Source organism: Megascapheus bottae, chromosome 5 (genome assembly GCF_031878675.1).
Source record: "Megascapheus bottae isolate mThoBot1 chromosome 5, mThoBot2.hap1, whole genome shotgun sequence".
NCBI lineage: Eukaryota > Metazoa > Chordata > Mammalia > Rodentia > Geomyidae > Megascapheus > Megascapheus bottae.
Window position 1 is genome coordinate 53,469,069 of NC_143513.1, and position 24,558 is coordinate 53,493,626.

General features: G+C 39.1%; 1 protein-coding gene across 1 annotated transcript in view; it reads left to right on the forward strand.

Annotated features, from left to right (window-relative positions):
• Positions 1-17,020: 17,020 nt before the first annotated feature.
• Positions 17,021-24,558, forward strand: part of Mios (meiosis regulator for oocyte development) — a 28,394-nt gene continuing 20,856 nt past the window's right edge. Inside the window, exons 1-3 of the mRNA XM_090333154.1 lie at positions 17,021-17,214; positions 22,731-24,064; positions 24,340-24,438. Coding sequence (XP_090189280.1) covers positions 22,771-24,064; positions 24,340-24,438 — 1,393 coding nt within the window. The 5' untranslated portion in view covers positions 17,021-17,214; positions 22,731-22,770. The remainder of the gene's footprint in view (positions 17,215-22,730; positions 24,065-24,339; positions 24,439-24,558) is intronic.

Here is a 24,558-nt window from a genome sequence, read left to right on the forward strand (position 1 = left end):
TTTCTCAGTTACCTAAATTATCTTTTTATTTGTCTATTTCTTATTTTATTATCTTACATTTGTATTTTATAATACTTCTCAGTTACCTAAATTACCTTTTTGTCTATTTTTTGTCTCTCACACTGGACAATTTTCTGAGATATGCTTTCTGCTTTGTTCATTCCTAGATTCCAGCACATAGTAAGTACTAAATAACTACTGATGAATAAGTTCATCATCATAGATCACTGTTTCACTGCCTTGATTGATTCTCACCATGTTTTTCCTCCATTTTGCCATGTTGTACCAATGTTGTTCAATATAATATGAACTACATATATAAAATTAAATACTTAAAAGTTATTTTAAAATATTGGGTAAATTAATTTTAATAATATATTTTATTTATCCTAATAGACTAAAAAAATACTATCATTGAGGAAAACCTAGACCTTACAGCTAGTATTAGACATCTAGTCTGCCCCAATTCATCCTTTAAACATCCTATTTTACCATAGCCATTCAGGACCTAACAGAATCGTTCCACCTACAATACCTCTCTTTACCTCCTTTGGCTCCAGCCTATCATCCCCAGGTATAATTAGTCCAAGCTATAGAGTGCTTGCTTTGCAAGTACAAAGCCTTGAGTTGAATCCTTAATACAAAAGGAAAGAAAAGGAAGAAAGAGAGAACAGGAGAAAGAGAGAAAGAAAGGAAGGGAGGGAGGGAGGAAGAAAGGAAGAAAGAGAAGGAAGAAAGGGAGGGAGGGAGGAAGGAAGGAAAGAGATGCCTCAGTGACAGCATTTATGCATTCCTTTTTTTTTTTTTTTTTTTTTTTTTGCCAGTCGTGGGGCTTGAACTCAGGGCCTGAGCACTGTCCTTGGGCTTTTGTCAAGGTACTACCACTTGAGCCATAGCACCACTTCCAGCTTTTTCTATGTATGTGGTACTGAGGAATCGAACCCGGGTCTTGGTGCATGCTAGGCCAAACTCCCGGCTGTGACAACATTTATATAGATAGCTCCTAGGTTTGATCCCAGAAACCCAAACAAAAGGGGGAGGGGAAGAAAGGAAAAGAAAAGAACTGGAAAGAAAAGAAAAGATTCAGGACTCTTCAGTAATTCCATGATCATATATTGCGACACATCTGTCTAACCAATTGTTACTGACTTTTGCCCTGGCTTTCTGGTTGTTATGACAGGGCATTCTTTCACAAAATGAATGAAAAAGAGGTTTAAGTCAAGCAGCAGGGGTCAATGCTGAGCTTTATCTTTTACTAGGCTAACTGGCCAGTACCAGCAAAACCTCCCAAAGCAAAGGAACCTCATTAGTACCTGGGTTCAAATATATGCTTAAAATAAAGGAAGCCATAGGGGTATCAATGTGTGAAAAGTAATGCACCTGCTACCTGGCGAATGTAACTGTAACTCCTCTATATATTACCCCAATCAAAAAAAATTAAAAATAATTAGATAAAGGAAGCCATATCAAAGTTAGCAAACACTAGGTGCCACTGGATTAAAAAATCATCTCTAAAATCGTATTTAATACTTTTTACTTTTTCTCATTTTTTTCCTAACCTACAGTGGATAAAGTGACTTAAAAATTAGCTGGCTGCCTCAAAACACAGTGGCTCACTTCTTTAAAAAAATACTAAGCATTTTTATACATCACACCTTATCTTCTAATGTGAAATAGAATACTAATTTGATAATGAAAGCTTTTATAAGAATTCATAATAACCAAAGTATGTGGTACTTACCCACTTCTCAAATAAGCTATTCTATGTGGGAAAAAAGAATGAAACATTAACTCAATTAATGGTTCTGCTTCCAGCTTCTTATTAGTCTTAATTATTCCCAATGGGATATGCAATCTCCAAGAACAGCAATTCAACCTTTTTTAACCTTGTAAAAGCAATAAAGCCTTACCAACCAACCACCCAAGGAATGCTCTCAGGCATGTGACAATAGAAGATGTGAAGGGCACTAATAGTAAAAATTATTGTTTTCTAGGAACTTTATCCTTTTGGAGTCCCCATATTGTATCATTTTTTCCTTGATCAGCTCTATATCTCCATATTTTAGGTGTACTGTTATAGTCTCTGTGAGCCATAAAAAGGAAGTTCTCACTTTTACTTACAAAAACTGAAACAAATACAAAATTTTATTTACATATATATATATATATTTGTTGGTAGTGATGGTGGTGGTGGTTGTGGGGCTTAAACTCAGGGCCTAGGCACTGTCCCTCAGCTTTTTTGCTTAAGGGCTAGCATTCTACCACTTTGACCAACAGCCTCGCTACTGGTTTTCTAATGGGGTTTCCTCCCAGAAAATTGGAAGTGGTAATGTGTGTCAAAGTGGTAGAGTGTTAGCCTTGGGAAAAAAAAAATCTCCTTTTTTTTTTTTTTGTCAGACATGAGACTTGAACTCTGGGCCTGGGCGCTGTCCTTGACTTCTTCAGCTCAAGGGTACCACCCTACCCTTTGAGCATAGCACCACTTCTGGATTTCTGGTGGTTAACTGGAGATAAGAGTCTCACAGACTTTAGTGCCCAGGCTAGCTCTGAACTGCAATCCTCAGATCTCAGCCTCCTAAGTAGCTAGGATTACGGGCATGAGCTACTGCATCCAGCTTCCATTTTTTGGTTAAAAACTTTAATTTTATTTGTTTTATGTTTATGTGGTGTGGAGGAATCAAACTCAGGGCCTCATGCATGCTAGGCCAGCACTCTACCACTAAGCTATATTCACAGCTCCTCATCAATCATTATAATCACATGTTTTAATTCTTTCTGATTTTACATACTTCACTATCATTAATAATTGTTTTTGTGGCATATTGTTTTGTTTATTCATATTTATTGTGTATCTTCATTAGGATTTGCATGTCTGAAACCAAATCATTGGTTGAAAATTGTGATTACCTGTAATCTTGCAATTAAACACTTAATGTTCAGACTGAGCAGTGGTGGTAGAAGGGCTACTCTCAGCAGAGACTTTTTATGTGGGGTGGTTCAATAGTTATGCACCCTTATGCTGGAGTCACTGGACTTGATCTACAGCCTGGTTTAGATGAAGGAAAACTAGCTGGAGTCTCTCATACAAGCATTAGTTGTCCACTTGCAGGCTTCTTCCACTTCTTGCTTTTGTGAACTGTGAGTTGCCACAAGGGGCTTTACAGCCTAAAGCCAACTAGAATCTAACTTGCTCTACAAGTCCTCCTCAATATGTGTTCACAGGGACTGGAAGCATTCAAATTTAAGAGCATTCTAAAATGAAGATTACATGGTTTGGAGAGCTTGAACACTGGGTTCTCAGTCCAGTCCTGCAACAACTACATACCAAGTGCTTTCCCATAAAACTCAGTAGCGTACCTCCCAGTGGTGACGGGACTGTGGAAATCATATTGTTGTACAGGAATTCAGGTGCCAGAAGCAGAAGCCACATCTTGAAAAGCCAAATTCTGAGTCTTTATTAGAGAGGCAGCAACTGCAAATGGGCCCTTGTCACAGACACCTGCAGCCCCTCGAATATACTAAACACCATTAGAAAACTAAACCATGAGTTTAGAAGAGGAAAGAAAGAGCAGAAAAACAATATCAACAACTCTAGTGGAGATCTGAGGTGGGACAGTGTGGTGATGGGAAAAAATCCAGGGAGATACACACTCTAAATAGGGTCCTAGTCAGGAAACAAGATCACAGGGAACTTGAAGATTGATGACCCAAGACTGGCATGACCGGAATTCTATTGTCCAAATCCTTGCTGTTGCCTCTAGGAATTCAGGCACACTCCTACCTGGGGTTGGAACTTCCCTGACTCTTCCACGAAGACAGGATGGTGCTACTTAAACCCAATTTTCTATCATCCACCACCCGGCTAAAATGGTGCCAGTTAGACCCAGTATCCTTATCTCAATATGGCTTATTTTTCTTTTTTCAACTCATCTGGCAGCCAACACGTTGAGTAGGTAGGACCTAGAAGTCAGGCTCAGTGCTTCATTGACCCTCAAGTGATGAGGCTTCTTTCTTATCAAGAAAATGCCCAAAGGTCCATATGTTTAACTTTTTTAGCCCGCTTTAATCATTATCACTTCTCATCACCAGGTACTGTGGCACGGTATCCCAAAATCTCCCTGAGTCTTGCTTCCTTCTTATTTTCAGTGAAGAAATAAATTTAAAATCTTTGTGCCCCAACTATCCATCTTTGTTTACTCCTAAATGCTCTCGGTAAGTCTAGGGTTTATGTTTGCTGGTTTATCATCCAGACATGTCACAGCAAAGAAAAATAAAGATTTATGACTAAAAATTTGTTTTGAAAATATAGGTTTCACTTTAGGGACAAACAGGTCAAGAAAAGATTATTATGAACTATACTCTAACATGTTATGAGTTCGCATTTCACTGTGTAAATCTCAATGCCTTGGTTATCAAAGACAGTGAATACTTCTTGTAAATTGGCTTAAAACTTTTCTCCACCATGTCTGGACAGTTTTATATTAGTATCTGGGGACACTAATTACAGTGATATAGTCTATGTTATTATAACATCTAACCAATGATATTATTTATTATTGCCAGTACCAACGCTTTAGCTCAGGATTTCATACTCTCACTAGGCATTCTTGCTCCTTGTTGGTGCTCTTCCTGTTGGGCCAAATATCCAGTAAGCATTTTACTGGCTAATTGGAGATGAACTCTCAGACTTAGCCCAGGCTGGCTTTGAACTCCAATCTTTAAAGTGTCAATCTCCTAGGTACTAGGATTATGAAAATGAGACAGTGGCACCTGCCTTATTTTTATTTTTGACATAGGATCCTGCTAATTTTGCCTGGATTGACCTCTAACTAATAATCTTCTTGACTCTGCTTCCCAAGTAGCTGTAATTATAATGGTACATTACTACATGCAGTTTGAAAAAAAACTTTTAATAATTTGAACTCTATACAATTAAAGGTGGTTATTGTAATCATCCTTCATTTTTATATCCAGATCTATAAATTCTGAAGTTAATAGTATACAATTGTTATAGTAGTTTTAACTAATTATATATTTTCTACCAAAAATATATACTAGTTGGCCAAATTCAGAAATGTCAATTACTAACACAGAACTGATCGTGAATCCTGAGATGGTTGTTTGAAAAAAGATATTCGGGCACCACCTTGTGGAGCTTTGTAGAAAGACGTGGTATGAATCCTTTAACACCAGTAACATTAAAATTACGAATTGCCTGGGATGTTGAAGAGGCTTAATATAAGTTACTTTCTAACATTTTTTTACTGTCAGGATACTGTACAGTTACATTCTTCAGGTAGTAAGTGCATTACTTCTTGCACATTGATACCCCTTCTCATATTTTTGTCCCTGTTTCCCTACCCTCACCCTCTCCCAATCATCTTGTTTTCCCCTTCCCCTCCCTTCCCTTCCCTATTTCAAATAAACATATATACATGTATATTTAATATACCAGGTAACAAAGTCAGATACAGTAACAAGCTGAGATTAACCATACAGACAAAAAAGAGAAGAGAAATAACATAGTACATTAAGGACAACAATCACACAAGATAAAGCTCATGTTTCCATACCCTAGAGTTCATTTCAGTCTCATCCTATATGACCTTGTGTACCTAGGTTTTGAGCTATTGTAATTTTCCAGTCTTTCTACGTCTTTATGAACGGGGCAATGTCATTCTTTTTTTTTTTTCAGGCTTTCTCTTTTTTTTTTTTTTTTTGTCAGTCCTGGGCTTGGGCTCAGGGCCTGAGCACTGTCCTTGGACTTTCTCAAGGCTTAGCACTCTACCACTTGAGCCTGAGCACCACTTCCAGCTTTTTTTTTTTCTATGTATGTGGTACCGAGGAATCGAACTCTGTCTTCGTGAATGCTAGGCAAGCACTCTACCACTAGGCCAAACTCCCAGCCCCAATGTCATTCTTTCTGATGGCAGCAAAGAAGTCTATTGTGTACAAGTACCACATCTTCTTGGATCCATTCATCTGAGGGGCATCTGGGTTGATTTCATAGCTTAACTATGGTAACATGGGGTTTTTTTTGATAGAAAAATGAGAGGATGAAAGCAGAGGGGAAAATATTTTTATAAGGGAATAAAGGAAATCTCTAAATTAATACCTAATGAAATATAAAGCATAGTTAAAAACTTAGCTCCTAAATTGTTGATTAAGTAGGCCTTAATCAAGAATATATATGTATATACATATATATATACACACACACTTATATATTTGCTTCAATCCAAGTAGAGTACACATAAAAAGGCAAAGGTGAATTTTACAAAATCAAAGTTCTATACACAAAACAAACAGCAGAACAGACTTGGGCATGGGATCCTAAGTTTGCAAACTGTAGATCACAGGCAACCAGAGTTGTAGATATCTCTTAGGTAATCATAATAAATGAATCAAAGTATATGAGCAAATATTAATACCATCCAACCAATGAATTAGGTATGCCTAATCATGGAAAAAGTTAGGCAAATATAGGATTTAAGTTCTAAATCTAATTTTAAGTCTTAGACTGTAGCTAGAACTTTATGCACGTGTGTGTGTGTGTCCACGAGCATGCACAGATGGGTGCACATGTGAATGTGCAGGAGTGTGTATGTGCTGGTTCTGGGGCTTGAACCCTAGGTATCGGCCTGGGCTCTGCCCCTGACCTTTTGTGCTCAAGGATAGTGCTTTACCACTCGAGCCACAACTCCATCTCCAGCATATGTGATTAATTGGAGATAACAGTCTCATGAACATTTCTGCTCAGTTTGGCTTCAAACCCACCAAGGGAAGGCACTTATCCACTGATAATCCCACATATACATTTCTCCAGTGGTCACCCAATAAAGGTAAAAGTCTCTTCCTTGCCATCTATAGTACTAAAGCCACAAATTCATGTGCTCCTCCCTGATTCAATACTACCATATGAATGGTGTTTTCTGATTGGATGAGGGGAGAATCACTGTCTATCATCTGTATTAGAGATAGTGTGGCTGATCACTTCATCAGAAGTATACACAATAAGGCAGTTGTCCAGAACAAAGAAGGGTTCTTTGCAACCAACAATATTATTGATAATACTGTGGATATCTCCACAGGTGACAACAAACTGTTATGAGACAAACCTACTTACTGACTGTTTTGTAAGTAAAGATTTCTAAAATTCAACTATGCTTACTTATCATTGGTGACTGCATTCTAGACAAGTTGAGTAGCTGAAAACATGGAACAAATAGACTCCCAGGTATAAAATATTTATACATTCATAGAAAAAGATTGACAATTTCTAATCGGTTAGGATCCTAGAGCCCCATGAAAAATTTGACCAATTGCATGAAATTTGAGCAAATGGTACTGTAAAGAAGGCTTTTTATAAGCATGAAACAACTGGTTTGTGTTTGGCTTGTGTCTGAGTAAAGGCATAGGATTCTGAGTACTTGACATTATACGGAGATCCTGCCCAAAGATGAGATGTGCATGCTTTTCCCTAAACTCTTTATCCCTTTTTGACTTCTTGTGACCCACCTCTTGACATGTGCCCTTTGATCTGTACTCAAAGATGACCCATTAATTTGAGATTGCCCCCCAAAAAATCCTCAAATATTCTACTGTTAAAAATAAGGATAACGGGTCCGGGAATTTGGCCTATTGGTAGAGTGCTTGCCTAGCATGCATGAAGACCTGTGTTCGATTTCTCGGTACCACATGCATAGAAAAAAGCCAGAAGTGGTGCTGAGGCTCAAATGGTAGAGCTCTAGCCTTGAGAAAGACCAAGGACAGTGCTCAGGCCCTGAGCTCAAGCCCAGGACTGGCAAAAAAAAAAATAAATAATGGGCTGGGAGTTTGGCCTAGTGATAGAATGCTTGCTTAACATGCACGAAAACCCGGGTTCCATTCCTTGGTACCACATACATAGAAAATAGCCAGAAGTGGTGCTGCGGCTCAAGTGGTAGAGCTCTAGCCTTGAGAAAGTCCAAAGACAGTGCTCAGGCCCTGACCTCAAGCCCAGGACTGGCAAAAATAAATAAATAAAATAAAAATAAGGTTAACATAAAGACCATTAGTGTGTTTATTTCTTTTAATATTATTTTGTGCCTAAAAGCCTTAAGTATTTCCTCCATATTTCAAAAAACATCTAATATAGGGTGGCAAGCCAATCCATCCTGCCACCTGTTTCTGTAACACTTTGCTGGTGCATAGCTATCCCCATTTGTATTGACACTACTCATGGCAGGCTCTGTATTGATACAGTGAAAGCAAATAGTTGTGACAGAGCCAAGAGAGCTGCAATGCTGAAAACATTTGCTGACCCATTACCCTCCAAAAGCTTTGTCAATCCCTTCTGTAGAAAATTATTTTAGTGGCCAGGTATCAGTGGCTCATGCCTGTAATCCTAAATACTCAGGAGGCATATACATATCTGAGAATCATTGTTCAAAGCCAGCCCAAGCAGGAAAGTCTGTAAGATTCTTTATCTACAATTAAGCACCAGAAGAAAAGGAAATGACACTGTAGCCCAAAGTGGTAGATTACCATCCTTAAGCAAAAGAGTTCAGGTTCAAGCCTCCCAACAGACAATAAATAAATAAATAGATAAATAAATAAAATAATAAAATTAAAAATCAAAAGCTCACAGATCCTGAGTTCAAGCCTCAGGAGTAGTACACACACAAAAATAACTTTAAGAACTATAATGATAGAGCACCAGTCATGAGCAAATCATGAAGCAACAGCATGAGGTTCTGTGTTCAGGCCCCTGTGCTGTCCCTTAAAAATCAAAATATCATTTAAGAGCTGTATATAATTAGCTCAAGTTGCTATAACGTTTTACAAATATTTTTTAGTGTAATTAATAGAAGGGTTACATTATATTCACCAGATAGAAGGTTCATTACTTCACAAACATTGATACCCTTTCTTATGTCTTGGTCCCCATTTCCCTCCCCCGACCCCCCACTCCTCATCTTGTTTCCCCCCCCTTCCCTATCCTATTTCAAATAACCAAATAAGCATATATACAATATATCAGACAACAAGGTAAAATACTGTAACAATATGAGATAACCAAGGGACAGCAAAAGAGATAACATAGTGCATTAAGGACAACAATCACTCATTATATAGCTTTTGTTTCTATATTCTGGAGGTCCTCATTTAGCAACATACTGTATGGTCTTATGTATCTAGGTTCTGTTCTATTGTAACTCTCTCCTTTGAGAGCCCAAGGTTTCTACTGATTATGACAAACGAGGGAAATCATTGAGCCTATGTTCCTTTGAGTCTGACTTACTTCACTTAATATGATCTTTTTCTAAGTCTTTCCATTTCCTTACAAATGGGGCAATGTTGTTCTTTCTGACAGCCGTGTAGAATTCCATGTGTAGAAATACCACATCTTGTTGATCCACTCATCAACTGAGGGGCATCTGGGTTGGTTCCATATCTTTGCTATGGTAAATAGTGCTGCAATGTACATTGTTGTGCTGGTGGATTTAGTATGTCCTTGTTTCTGGACGATTGGGTAAATGCCAAGTAGTGGAATTGCTGGGTCATAGGAGAGCTCTATGTATAGTCTTTTGAGGAACCGCCATACTGCTTTCCAGAGTGGTTGAATGAGTTTACACTCCCACCAACAGTGTAGTAATGATCCCTCTTGGCCACATCCCCTCCAGCACCTGTTGTTATTACATTTCTTGATCATAGCCATTCTAACTGGAGTGAGGTGGAATCTTAGAGTTGTTTTGATTTGCATTTCTTTTATGGCCAGAGATGTTGAGCATTTCTTCATGTGTCTATAGGCCATTCTCATTTCTTCTTCAGAGAAGACTCTTTTTAAGCCTTGGGCCCATCTTTCAATGGGATGGTTGTTTCTTTGGAGATAAGTATTGGAGTGATTCAATTTTTTGAGCTGTTGATATATTTTTAGATATGAGGCCTTTGTCCATTGTATGGTTAGTGAAGATCTTCTCCCACTCTGTGGGCTTTCTAGTTAGTTTGCTAGCGATGTCCTTTGCCATACAGAAGCTCTGCAGTTTAATGCAGTCCCACTTATCCAGAATTTCTTTGATGTGTTGTGTTTCTGGGTCCTTATTAAGAAAGTTTCGACCTGTGCTAAGGAGACCTAGTGTATCTCCTATTCCTTCTTGTAAAGTTTTCAGTGCATCTGCTTTTACCTCGAGGTCTTTGATCCCTTTGGAGTTAATCCTGGTGCAAGGTGACAAAGAAGGATTCAATTAGTTTTCTGCAAGTGTTTAACCAGTTCTGCCTGCTATCCCTTTTTATAGTACATGAACCAGTGGTTACAAAGCACAGTGCTGGAGCCAAATTGTCTAGGTGAATATCCTTGCTACACTATTTAAGGGATGGATGATCTTGCATAACTCAATGAATGTGCCTAAGTTGAACAACTCAAATAATTCTGTGCATCTGCTTTCATGTTTAAAATGGACAAAACAATAATGTCATCCACATAACTTTGACAAAGATATGATAGTTTTGCATGCAACTTCTGATCATCCTTCAACAATAATGACTGTTCTTTCATCTTCTGGGAGTTCTGCCAGCAGACAGCCCTCAGCTGCCAGCCTTGTGGAAAATTGCCGTATTTGAAGAAATGGTCTCTCTCAAAAATCACTCCTCTTCCATATGGTAGGTCACATCAGTGAAACATCTACGTCAATGGAGTGGTATCAGAACCTGAGCTCTGATCCCAGTGCAAAACTCTGAAGACCCAGACCAGTTCCAGTGTTCCTGTGGATCCAGTAGGGCTTTGTTGGTGTTGAATCATTGCTCACTTTCTCTCTCGGCCTAATCCAATTCCTCCTTCACATCATCCATAATCAATGATCCCAAGAATATTCACCAAGGGATGTCCTCCATTCTAATTTCCCTCTTGAAATTGTTTCCAGGAAATTCAGTTTGAGACAGTATCTCAAAAAAGTCTTCGTGGTAAAATACCTGGCATGTGATAGAGCCATATAAATACTTGTTAAATAATTAAACAATCCAACGGGGGGAAATAACAGAATAGAAATATAAGCTGAAGGAAAAAATAGACAAAAATTTTCTGTAATTAAATACTAGTTCACTCACACAAATGTTTTAATGAAAATGCAAATCTATAGCTATGGCATTTTAATTTCTTTGGGTGCATTTGAAGTGTGAAGTAACTTTTATTTCTAATATAAATATTTAAAGTGCATTAGAAGGCAAATACATAATTTTATTATGAAACTATTAGACATAATTCTGAAATATTTAACAAAGTACATTGATTTCCAAATTTTATTTGGAAATGTGCAAGAATTTTTTTTATAGTTGTGGGAATGGCCCCCATGGCTTTATACATGTTGTGTCATTAGTTTATCACTGAGGCATATTCTTACCTAGCCCAAAGTAACTTTTTGAAGATTAATGTTTTAAGATATAGTAATATATCCAGGTACTGGTGGCTCACACCTATAATCCTAGTTACTCAGGAGGTTGAGATCAGAGGATCCAGGTACAAAGCCAGCCCTGGCACAGAATTTCTTGAGACTCTCATCTCCAATTAACCACCAGAAAACCAGAAGTGGTGCTGTGGCTCAAGTGGTAGAATGAAGAGCGCAGGGACCTCAACCAGGCCCAGAGTTCAAGCCCCACGATCAACAACAACAACAAAAACAAGCTGTTAGAAGCTTCTTCAATTTTCGTTACATCCTGTTAATAAAGCTACATCCCTTTGCAGATAATGAAGTTAAGCTCAGACAAAGGGAACAGAAGGGCAGGGCCTGCTTAGTTAGAGTACAAGGGAGCAGCCTGCTTGCTCGGTGTGCTTGTTTGCGAGATATTTGCCTTGCAAAGTCCAATTGATATCCTTATTCCTATGTTATATCCCAACATCTCAACCATTTCTAACACCTTTGACAAATGGCATGAGAACATAAAAGACTGAGTAGAGTGAATTTCAGAGATAAGTAAGATCAGAGAGTGCAAGTATGAATGGTCTCATCTTTTGGGTAGAATATGAAAGTGACTTGAGGCAGTAAAAATGGAAATGTTAAAGATACACGGGAAAGGAGCAAATTCATGTTGCCAGGTTTCAGAAGGAAGAAACATGTACAGTCTTTCATCGTTCTTCAAGTCAACTAGAAGAAGATGAGATTGGGAATAAATGAAGGCAGATAGGAAGCAGTAGGAGTCTGTGGGCATTCCTTCCTATTAGTTTCTTACCGAAGTAGACAAAGTGATCTCCTACAATTCAAGAATGGTTTCCTCAGATACATGTGTCAGGAGTGGATAAGGGAACATAGCTGTATTGTTGTAATGGGGACATGGGAACAAGGCCAAACCACTGAGAAGATAGTGAAATGATGAGTCTTGTGGTATCTTCTCTCAGTCATTCATTACTTGCTTAAGTCCTGAGTCTTCCAAAATGCGCCAAAAAAAAAAGGGAGGCACTTTCTCTAAGACAGCAGTTCTCATTCTTTTGTTAAAACTATCTTTCTGAAGGATCATTAGGATCGACAAGACAATCAGCATATTGTTTATATACTCTTTGTCACTCACTTGGTCAACTAACATGATGTGTTCAAATCACCTGCTAAATTACCCCTTCTCCCTCATAACGCTGAAAACCCATCTCTCATTCAAATATGATATCTTTCTGACTTCCCACGGAGTAGCTTGTTGGGACTACTCTCTTCATTAAAATTCTACAATGACTCCATAATTGTCTTAGGAAAAAGTTCATTCAAATTCACTATGCTGTATCCTCCTGGCTTTCTTTTTCTTATTTATTTATTTATCTATCTATCTATCTATTTATTTATTCATTTATTTATTTATTTATTTATTTATTTATTGCAGTTAATAGAAGGGTTACATTATATCTGCCAGATAGAAGGTGCATCACTTCACAAACATTGATACTCCTTCTCATCTTTTTGTACCCGTTTCCCTTCCCCTCCTCCTCCCATCATCCTGTTTCCCCCTTCCCTATCCTATTTCAAATAAACAAATGAACATATATACAATACACCAGATAACAATGTAGATACTGTAACAATATGAGATAACCAAGGTACAACAAAAGAGATGAGGAAAAACATAGTACATTAAGAACAGCAATCACACACATCATACAGCTCTTGTTTCCATATCCTGGAAGTCCTTTCATTTAGCCTCATCCTATATAGTCTTATGTATCTAGGTTTTGCCCTATTGTAAACCTCTGTTAGGAGAGTTCAAGGTTTATACTAATTATGACAAATGAGGGAAACCATTGAGTCTATGTTCCTTAGAGTCTGGCTTACTTCACTTATGATTTTTTTCCAAGTCTTTGCATTTCCTTACAAATGGGCTGATGTCATTCATTCTGATGGCAGCATAGACTTTCATTTTGTATAAATAACACATCTTGTTGATCCAGTCATCCACTGAGGGGCATCTGGGTTGGTTCCATATCTTTGCCATGGTAAATAGTGTTGTAAAGAACATCATTGTGCTAGTGGATTTAGTATGTCCTTGTTTCTGGACAATTGGGTAAATGACAAGTAGTGGAATCGCTGGGTCATAGGGGAGCTCTATGCTTAGTCTTTTGAGGAACCACCATACTGCTTTCCAGAGTGGTTGAACCAGTTTACACTCCCACCAACAGTGTAGTAGTGATCCCTCCTGGCCACATTCTTGCCAGCATCTGTTATTATTAGATTTCTTGATAATGGCCATTCTACCTGAAGTGAGGTGGAATCTCAGAGCTGTTTTGATTTGCATTTCGTTTATGGCCAGAGATGTTGAGCATTTCTTCATGTGTCTATTGGCCATTCTTATTTCTTTTTCAGAGAAGACTCTTTTTAAGTCTTTGGCCCATCTTTCAATGGGATGGTTGTTTCTTTGGAGATTAGTGTTGGAGTGATTCAATTTTGAGCTGTTCATATATTTTAGATATGAGGACTTTGTTTGTTGTATGGGTAGTGAAGACCTTCTCCCACTCTGTGGAGAGAACTGCATAGGTAGTTTGCTACCTATGTCCTTTGCCATACAGAAGCTCTGCCGTTTAATACAATCTCACTTATCCAAACTGTCTTTGATTTGTTGTGTTTCTGGGTCTTTATTCAGAAAGTTTCTATCTGTGCCAAGGAGACCTAGTGTATCTCCTATTCCTTTTTGTAAAGTTTTCAGTGCATCTGCTTTTACCTCGAGGTCTTTGATTTGTTTGGAGTTAATCCTTGTGCAAGGTGACATAGAAGAATCCAACTTTAGTTTTCTGCAGGTGTTTAACCAGTTCTGCCAGCACCACTTGTTGAAGAGGCTTTCTTCCATTCTATTTTTTTTTTTTGGCTCCCTCATCAAAGATTAGGTGGCCATAGGTCTGTAGGTTGATTTCTGGATCTTCAGTTCTATTCCATTAGTCCTCAGGCCTGTTCTTGTCTCAGGATAAAGCTGTTTTCGTTACTATAGCTCCGTAATAGAGTCTAAAGTTTGATATTGAAATTCCTCTTATGCTGTTCTTTCTGTTAAGGATTGTTTTTGCTATACAGAATCTTTTATTATTCCATATGGAATTTTGGGTTGCCTCTTCTATTTCCTTAAAGAATGACATTGGAATATTGATGGGTATTGCATTGAATTTGTAGATAGCCCTTGGCAAGATTGCCATTTTCATGCTGTTAATTCTTCTAATCCAGGAGTATGGGAGGTTTTTTTTTTTTTTTAAATTTCCTCAGTTTTGCTTTAATTTCTTTTTTCAGAATTTTAAAGTTTTCACCATACAGATCCTTTACATTCTTACTTAAGTTAATTCCTAGGTACTTTATTTTCTTTTAAGCTATTGCAAAAGGAGTTGCTTTCCTGATTTCTGCCTCGATCCTCTCATTGGCACATAGAAAGGTGGTTGATTTTTGAAAGTTAATTTTATATCCTGTTACCTTGTCAAAGTTTTGAATCAGCTCAAGCACCTTGGGAATGGAGTCTATAGGGTTCTTTAAATGCAGAATCATATCATCTGCAAAGAGGGAGAGTTTTATTTTCTCTTTCCCTATTTAGATCCCCTTTATGCTTGCTTCTTGCCTTATTGCTCTGGCCAGGAATTCTAATACTAGGTTAAAGAGGAGTGGAGAGAGTGGGCATCCTTGCAAGGTTCCTGATTTTAGAGGACATGGCCTTAGTTTTTCACCATTAAGTGAAAAGCTAGCTGTGGGTTTGTCATACACAGCCTTTATTATACTGAGGAATGTTCCATGGATTCCTCGTTTCTCCAGAGCTTTTAGCATAAAGTGGTGTTGGGTCTTGTCAAATGTGTTTTTTCCATCTATTGAGACAATCATGTGATTCTTGTCCCTGCTCCTGTTGATGTGATGAATTATATCCCTCCTAACTTTCTAATACAACATCTTAATCTTTCTCCACTTCTGCGTATCCATGCAAGAGGCCCCAAATATACTAAGATCTGTAAATGCTCGAGTGCTTTATAAAAAAAATGGTATGGTATTTTGTATACAACCTATAGTCAAATCATCTCTGGATTACTTAATACTTAAGATATACACTGTTAAGAATCATTATTCTTTATTATTTAGGGTAGATATGACAAGAAAAAAAACATGTGATATACAGTTTTAATCTGCTACCATTTGGACTTTTAAATGGTGAGCTGGAGTAAATGTGATCTCTTTACATATTTTATTTCACTGAACTAACTCTTCTTGGTACTTTATGGTAAAATGCCTCCTATGATAAGATGAATGATTTAGCCATTCGGATATAGCAGTAGGCTATATGTGATGAAAGTGATGAAGTATGAAATATTTAATAATCCTGAGAGCTAAGTATATACAGCTTAGGTATTCCTACATATGGTTTAGGTCTAGAATTTTCCATGTAATCTTTTTAGACATTGGTTGATGAAAGGGTAGAGAGAGAACCAGAAAAGGAAAACTACATGTAAGTGCACCAGCACTACTGTAGCTACTGGCTGCCTGTTACTATACCCACCCTCTTGACCCAGCACTGACTTTTTTTTCAACTATAGAAGGCCTCCCTCTCCCATCCCTGTCTGTACTGTGTTCTTTCCTGGCTAATTACATATTCAACTTTCTTGTCTCAGTCTAGTGGTTCTCATAGAAGCTTTGGTGATCATTCACCATCTACAACGAGGAAGCAAGAGACACTTGTGTAGTACTATATTAACCTTAAAAAGTCACCACAGCTGGGTCCACAGGCCTGTAATCCTAGCTACTCAGAAAGTTGAGATCTGAAGATGGTGGCTCAAAGACAGCCGGGGCAGTAAAGTCTGTGAAACTCTTTTTTTTTTTTTTGCCAGTCCTGGGCTTGAGCTCAGGGCCTGAGCACTGTCCTTGGACTTTCTCAAGGCTAGAGCTCTACCACTTGAGCCTCAGCACCACTCCTGCTTTTTTGTATGTATGTGGTACCGAGGAATCCAATCTGGGCCTTTGTGCATGCTAGGCAAGCACTCTACCACTAGGCCAAACTCCCGGACCGTCTGTGAGACTCTTATCTCTAATAAAATAATCAAAAATGCAGGAAGTGGTGCTGTGGTCAAGTGGTAGAGCACTAGCCTTGAGCTCAAAGGGAGTCAAGGTCAGCGCCTAGGCTGACCTGTTTATGAACTGAGTTCAAGCCACAGTCCAGGCAAAACAACAACAAAAACCACCAAACAACAAAAAGCCATCAAGCCCACCGTAGGTTTCCCAGAGACTATGTCTCTGGTGCTGGGAACCTACTAAGTGTTCCAGAGGTGTGTGTGGAATGAGCTCAGATTTCTAACTATATAGCCCATGAGACAAATTTTAATAGAAATTGAAAACTATCAAATAAGATAGAGTGTGTCGAGATCTTGATGACCCTTTTCAGGCACTTATAGGCCACACAAAACCCCAGGACATCCCAATAGCCATTCCACTGGGCAGGCTCGATGGGCGTGGCTAGGTAAGAGGTGCGCCCGGGGGCGGGGCCTCTGATACAGGGAGGGAGGCGGGGCTTGAATCGGAGGGCCCCGTTCAGGAGCAGGCGGCGGGGAGTGAGCGCTGGGCGGAGCTCAGGGGCTGGGAGCTCCCCAGGCCAGGCCCAGGCGCTGTGGTCCCGGCCCCGGCCCCAGCTGGTGGCCTTGGTCACGGACCGCGCCGCCTCGGCCGCCATCTTGCCCGCGTCCGAGGTCCGTGGCGGGAGGGGCGTCGTCTCCAGGCCGGAAGCGGCTGCGCGGCGGCCGCACTGCCACCTCAGGTCAGTGACGGCGACTCGGCCGCGTCTCGGTGGGGAGAGTGTCGTCCCCTGGTGCGGGGATCCGGGAGATCCCTGGGGCAGGCCCGAGCGGCGGCGGCGAGCCTGGGGGCGTCCTCCGCGCCGGGGGATGAGGACCGCCGGGCGGCGGCCCGGCCTGCGCGCGAAGAAGCCCGCGGGCTGCCGAGGCCGCGCGGCGGTGTCCTCCCCCGGATCTCCTCCGGGCCGGGCCGGGCCAGGCCGGGCCGAGCTGCCGCCTCGCCCGTGCCGGGGACGGGAGGCGCAGCCAGGTGCGGCGCGTGCTGGCCCGCGTGCCCGGATCTGCTGGTCCTACCCGAGGCTTAAAGGGCCTGTCACCCGGGGAGCTCGGCGCTGGTAGCCATCGGTATTCCTTCCGGGGACTGCGGGAGCATCTTCGCGTTGCTAAAGACGCTTGGCCGACGGCGGCAGGAGTGCGTCTAAGGAGTCTATGTTAAGGAAAATTGTATATGCACAGAGCATCTGGAAGGTGGTGAAATTTCTTGAAACTGCTATGGTTGTACGTTAATGGTTAAGAGAAGTGGACGAACCATAACCAAAAAAAAAAAAAAAAAGGAAAAAGCAGGCGGTTCAATACTTTGTTATTTAGTGTATTGGACTTTAGTCCAGGAGCCACGTGGAGTGAAGATGGGTCATAAGTGACATGTACACGTCGCACTTCCCAGACACAAGTAGAATTAGTAATTTCATATGGATTATATATTGAGTATTTTGGTAGGTTAAGTAACACGTATGTTTAAATTTAATTCCATTTATTTTCACAATTTAAATAGAGCAGGTAGAGAATTTTAAATCATTTGGTTCAACACTGTATCTCTGTCAGTCAGTGCTGTTAGACATTTTGGGGTCGTGGAGACAGGCTTCACATGCCTTGCTTTTGCTGATAAACCATTCAAAGTTGTGAGCACTTGTTAAACTTGAAAGTGAAAATCAAAACATAAAATGTAATTGTTTCTCTTAATCCACAACTGACTTTTTAGTGTCTCCATCGTTTGCGACCGGGAAGAAAGGGTAGTCTGCATTTTATTTGATTGTCAAAACTTTGAGGAAGAAATGAGATAGATTCTTACTTGTGGGAGTGGCTCTAGGGGTCTAAGCTAGTGAATGAGTGATTGATTGAAGGATTTCAGAGTTCTGTTCTCTCCGCTAGAGTTCTGTACTAGAGTTGTGTGTGCTCCTTGACAAAAATCCAAATATATTGTGTATTACATTTCCTTAGAAAGTACATAGGCTGGGCGCAGTGGCTCATGCCTGTAATTCTAGCTACTCAGGAGGCTGAGATCTGAGGATTGCGGTTCGAAGCTAGCCAGGGCACTAAAGTCGTTGAGACTCTTATCTCTAATTAACCACCAGACAATCAGAAGTGGCGCTATGGCTCAAGGGGTAGGGAGGTAGCCTTGAGCTGAAGAGCTCGGGTAAAGCACCCAGGCCCAGAGTTCAAGTACCATAACCAAGAAAGGAAGGAAGGAAGGAAGGAAGGAAGGAAGGAAGGAAGGAAGGAAGGAAGGAAGGAAAGAAGGAAGGAAGGAAGGAAGGGAAGAAGGAAGGGAGGAAGGGGAGAGAAAAGAAAGGCTACCTTTATGTGCATTTATGCGTATCATCTTCCAGTGCACCTTGCATAGGAGCTAATCTAGGATTAGAAGTTGACAGACCTTTCATAAGAACCAAAACATCTCATTTTCACTTCGGTCCCATATTCAATGCAGATTTACATCCTTTCTAACTTTCAAATTTGGTGATACTGTATGAGTTCCTGTGATTAGATTTTGTATGTAGTAACACAAATATTTTAAGCTTATCAGAGAAATGCTGATGATTCTACATTGCAAATCATGTAATCAAATGACTTTTTTTTTGCCTGGGGCTTGAACTCAGGGCCTGAGCACTGTCCTTGGGCTTTTTCAAGGCTAGGGCTCTGCCACTTGAGCCACAGCACCACTTCTGGCTTTTCTATGTATGTGGTGCCGAGAAATCAAACCCAGTCTACGTGTGTGCTAGGCAAGCACTCTACCACTAGGCCAAACTCCTGTCCCTCAAATGACTTTTTTTAAAGTAACCCTTGCTATTGCAATTTTGAGCTGGGCTTTTCCATGTAGAATCTATAGTTTTCTTACCACAGACCATTTGTATAAAGGGTGGAGTTATGGGATGGAAACCTAAACTAAAAATGTTTATTTTAGCCAAGTGGAGGTGGCTCACACCTGTAATTCTAGTTACTCAAGAGGCTGAGATCTGAGGATCTCAGTTCCAAGCCAGCCTGGGCAGGAAAGTCTGTGAGACTGTTATCTCCAGTTAACTACTCAGAAAAAAGTAGAAATGGTGCTGTGGTTCATGTAGTAGAGCAAAAAGAAGCTCAGGGATAGTACTTAGGCAATGAGTCTAAGTCCCAGGACCAGCAAAAGAAAAAAATAAAATAAAATAAAAACTATATAGTAATAGTAATAAATAGTTTATTCAGCTTTTATCTTTTAGTGAGATAGCCATATCTTGGGATTATCTCCAATTAAAAGGTTTCCTCCTATTGTGTGCATGTCTTCTATATTTACATTCTTAAACTTTCAAGCATTTTTTTGGGGGGGGGCAGGGGTGTCATGGAGCTTGAACTAGGCCTGTGCACTGTCCCTGAGCTCTTCTGTTCAAGGCTATTGCCCTACCCCTGGCCCTGGGTGTTGTCCCTGAGCTTTTCAGCTCAAGGCTGCCACCCTACCTTTGAGCCAAGCCCTACTTCCCACTTTCTAGAGGTTAATTGGAGATAAGAGTCTCAGGTCCTTTTGTTTCCTGGCCGGCTTCGAACTTTGATCCTTAGTTCTCAGCCTCCTGTGTAGCTAGGATTACAGGCATGAGCCACTGCACCCAGTTTCAAGCATTATTAAAATTTGACTGTATGCCATTACTCTTAATGCTGGGACTTCACTTGTTCCAGAGTACTGCTGTGTTTGAGCATTTAGAGCAGTGATCACAACATAGAAGGTGCTCAATAAACAGATACAAAGTAAACAAAAGACAAATGTATTAGAGAAGTCCATCATTGGAACCAGTTATAATACTGAGTATTCTGCTCTTGATAAATCAATCAGTGGAAGCATGAAGGAATTTGTAAAACTTGGAAAGAGAGTTGTGAGAAACAGAGGAATCACTTAACACATACATACATTTTATAATTATTATCTATGTGTCTAGAACTGGTAGAAGTACAGTGGAAAACAAAAAAGAATCATCTTTTTTTATTGAGTTTATCATAGTCTCACAGAAGAAGCATAAAGGGAAAGAGTACTGCTCAATGACAGTATGTCTAGGCAGAGGATATTGGTTGATTGGATGATTAGCCAAGAAGTAGGAAGAGCATTCTAACCACAGGAACATTTTGCAAAGGTATAGTGATTGAAGAAAGGAGGGGTAAATTCTAGATTGAAAAGTATAATGTGATTGGAACACAACATCCAATGAAAACAGCATGTCAGGAGGCCAGAGTAGCAGGTAGAGGCCAAAAATACTCATAATTTTCCAAGTCAGTTGAGTAATTAGTCAAATATGAGTTGTAAAAAGGTTACTCTGCTATTAAAGAAGCTGAGTGGAAAGATGAACAAAGTAATTGCTAAGTCAGTGCCATAGACAGGTATATTATACCTTATAACTTATGAAGCCAGTCTGCGGTCTTGAAACCATCTTAGTGTAGCACTTAGTAGCCTGAATTAATCTAGAATTAGGAAAAGGCAAACCCCCCAAAATTGGAAAGGAAATGAAGAAATTAGAAGTGTTAATAAAGAATATAGTTGAAGTGACTGGTCCTAGGCTTCCATAAAATGAAGTCTTTGTTAAGAGAAAAAAATGAAGCAATTCTATTTGAATTGTATTACTTAGAATATCTTTATTAGGAATCTGCCAGACAAATACCAGTGCAATGAAAATTGTACATGTGTTTGGAGTGTCTATGTATGAATGCGCACGTGTGAACAGAACTTAGGCCTTATGCACTTGCGTGGCTTTTTCCCTCAAGGCTGGTGCTATATCACTTGATCTGCTCCACAGCTTCTTTTTTGTTGTTGTTGTTCATTGGAGATAAGAATATCTTGGATTTGTTTCACTAGACTGTTTTTGAACTTTGATCCTCAGTCACAGTCTTGTAGATAATTAGGATTACAGACTTGAACCAGTTGTGCCTAGCTGTTTGTTCATTTTGAATTTAAATTATTTACACTTGCCCAACATTACAAGCACTCATTTAAATATTTGTAGCCAGCCTTTATTATCAAAACATTTTTATGGGATATAAGGTGTATAACACAAGAGTTGGAGCACCTGCCCAGGATGAACAAATGCCCTGGTGCAATCCCCAGTGCCATAAATAGAAAAGAAGAAAGGGAGAAAAACATTTTCCATTATACCAGTTTTAGTTTGCTCTTAAACTGCTAGAATATTTAGCCTCTCAAAATCCTACGTCAACACTTACTCAAAGTTTATAGAATTGGAAAACCAAGAGTCTCTAATGTTCACTGAATTTATTTTTCCAAAATGCTTGTCATAGTAGGATGATTTTAAATAAAATATAACTCAGCATTTTTGGTAATTGTATACTTGTTTTATTATATATTAGAAAAAATATAATAAGTACATCCTACGCATGATTTATGGATATCATAAAGAAATTAAAGTTAATTTTCAGATTTTAAAAATGAATCCCTTTAAAGAAAGGCATTAAAAATTCAAATGATTCATGAATGAGCAAGATTATTTAGGAAATACTAATTTAAACCAGCTCATTTATTTTATAGATGAGAACACCTACCATAGGAATTCAGGACATTATAACATTTATGCAACTATCTGAGATATTTTTTGTTGATTAGAACTGAAGAAGAAACCTTTGTGTTAGTCTCCTTTTGTACTTTAAATTTGTATTGTCCGTATAGTGTTTACTTGTGGCTATTTATGTTAAATTGAGTTAAAAGTATATAAAGTTTAAAATTTGAACCAGTCACATTTGTAATTTCCAATAGCCATATAGGTCTGAGAATTCCCATATTAACACAGATACATACCATGCTGTCATTGAAGAACACTCTGTTGGGCAATACTGTTCTAACTATTGCTTGGGAACATGATTCATAATGCTTTTTTCTTTCCTTCAAAGGAATAGTAATTATTTATTTACTTACTGTATTGATGTTATTATAACCCCTGAGGTTAAATTGAAGGTATTAATAACGGTACAATTAAGATAATTGATCATGGGAAATAAAGCCAGGATTGGGTTCTCAGATTCCTACTCGTTCATTTTGTTAGAGGAAGTAGTTCTTTTTTTTTCTCCTTTCTTTTTAAAATCAGTAAATATTATATTGACTTCATGAGTGATAGAAGAAATTCAAACAAATTTTAAAAAGACAGTGCTTGTATAGAATATTTCACGATTTCTAAGTATTTTATTCAATGTAATCATGTCTTGTTAAATTTTAAACTTTTCTGGTTTTAAACACTTGCAGTGAATGGACCAGACTGGACTCTCTGAGCACATCAATAAACATGAGTGGTACCAAACCTGACATTTTGTGGGCACCACACCAGGTTGATAGATTTGTTGTATGTGACTCAGAATTGAGCCTTTATCATGTGGAATCTACTGTGAATTCAGAACTGAAAGCTGGATCTTTGCGTTTATCTGAAGACTCCGCAGCTACGTTATTATCAATAAATTCAGATACACCTTATATGAAATGCGTTGCATGGTATCTCAATTATGATCCTGAATGTCTCTTAGCAGTTGGACAAGCAAATGGTCGAGTTGTACTTACAAGTCTTGGTCAAGATCATAATTCAAAGTTCAAAGATTTGATAGGAAAAGAATTTGTTCCAAAACATGCACGACAATGCAATACCCTTGCCTGGAATCCATTGGACAGTAATTGGCTCGCTGCAGGTCTAGATAAACACAGAGCTGACTTTTCAGTGCTCATATGGGATATTTGCAGCAAATATACTCCTGATATTGTTCCCCTGGAAAAAGTGAGGCTTTCTGTAGGTGAGACTGAAACATCATTATTAGTAACAAAACCTCTTTATGAATTAGGACAGAATGATGCTTGTCTCTCTCTCTGTTGGCTTCCACGAGACCAGAAACTTCTCCTTGCTGGTATGCATCGAAACCTAGCCATATTTGATCTTCGGAATACTAGCCAAAAGATGTTTGTAAATACAAAAGCTGTTCAGGGGGTAACAGTAGACCCGTACTTCCATGATCGCGTTGCTTCCTTCTATGAAGGCCAGGTTGCAATATGGGATCTGAGAAAATTTGAGAAACCAGTTTTGACTTTGACTGAGCAACCGAAGCCCTTAACCAAAGTAGCATGGTGTCCAACCAGGACTGGTTTGCTCGCCACTTTAACGAGGGATAGCAATATTATTCGGTTGTATGATATGCAGCATACGCCCACCCCTATTGGGGATGAAACTGAGCCTACAATAATTGAACGAAGTGTGCAACCTTGTGACAATTACATTGCTTCCTTTGCATGGCATCCAACGAGTCAAAATCGAATGATAGTTGTAACTCCCAACCGGACAATGTCTGACTTCACTGTTTTTGAAAGGATATCTCTTGCCTGGAGCCCAATTACATCATTAATGTGGGCTTGTGGTCGTCATTTGTACGAATGTGCAGAAGAGGAAAAGGATAATTCTTTAGACAAAGATATAGCAACAAGAATGCGTCTCCGGGCTCTATCAAGGTATGGACTTGATACAGAGCAGGTGTGGAGAAACTACATTTTGGCTGGAAATGAAGACCCACAGCTCAAGTCACTCTGGTATACTCTGCACTATATCCTTTGTGTTTAGAATTTTGTGAGATAAGCTAAATCGAAATACCCTTGTGTTTGCTGAAAGGCTAGATTATAAATATACTGAATACAGGTTATATAATACTAAAATTATGAAGTAAAATTGTTCAGAACTTGGAAAATTGATTTGTAGATTGCATACGAGGAAAAATGGGTGCTTTATTTGGATGCCTGGTATTAATAGGCTCTTAGTCCAAGTTAACTGTATACGATTTTATTATGTATCATCACTAGTATTTCCTATGCATTTAAATACTTATGAAACAATATACAGAAGACATGGATCAAAAATCTCCAGGCAACAAAGGATCATTGGTTTATGCAGGAATTAAATCAATAGTAAAGTCATCTTTGGGTAAGAAAATTCCATTTCATTTTTCCAAGTATATTTGTAATTTTTACACTAATTTTTTATCTTCTATCATTTGGTTGAAATTATGAGTGAGTGATTTAAGTATCATGAACATAAATACCC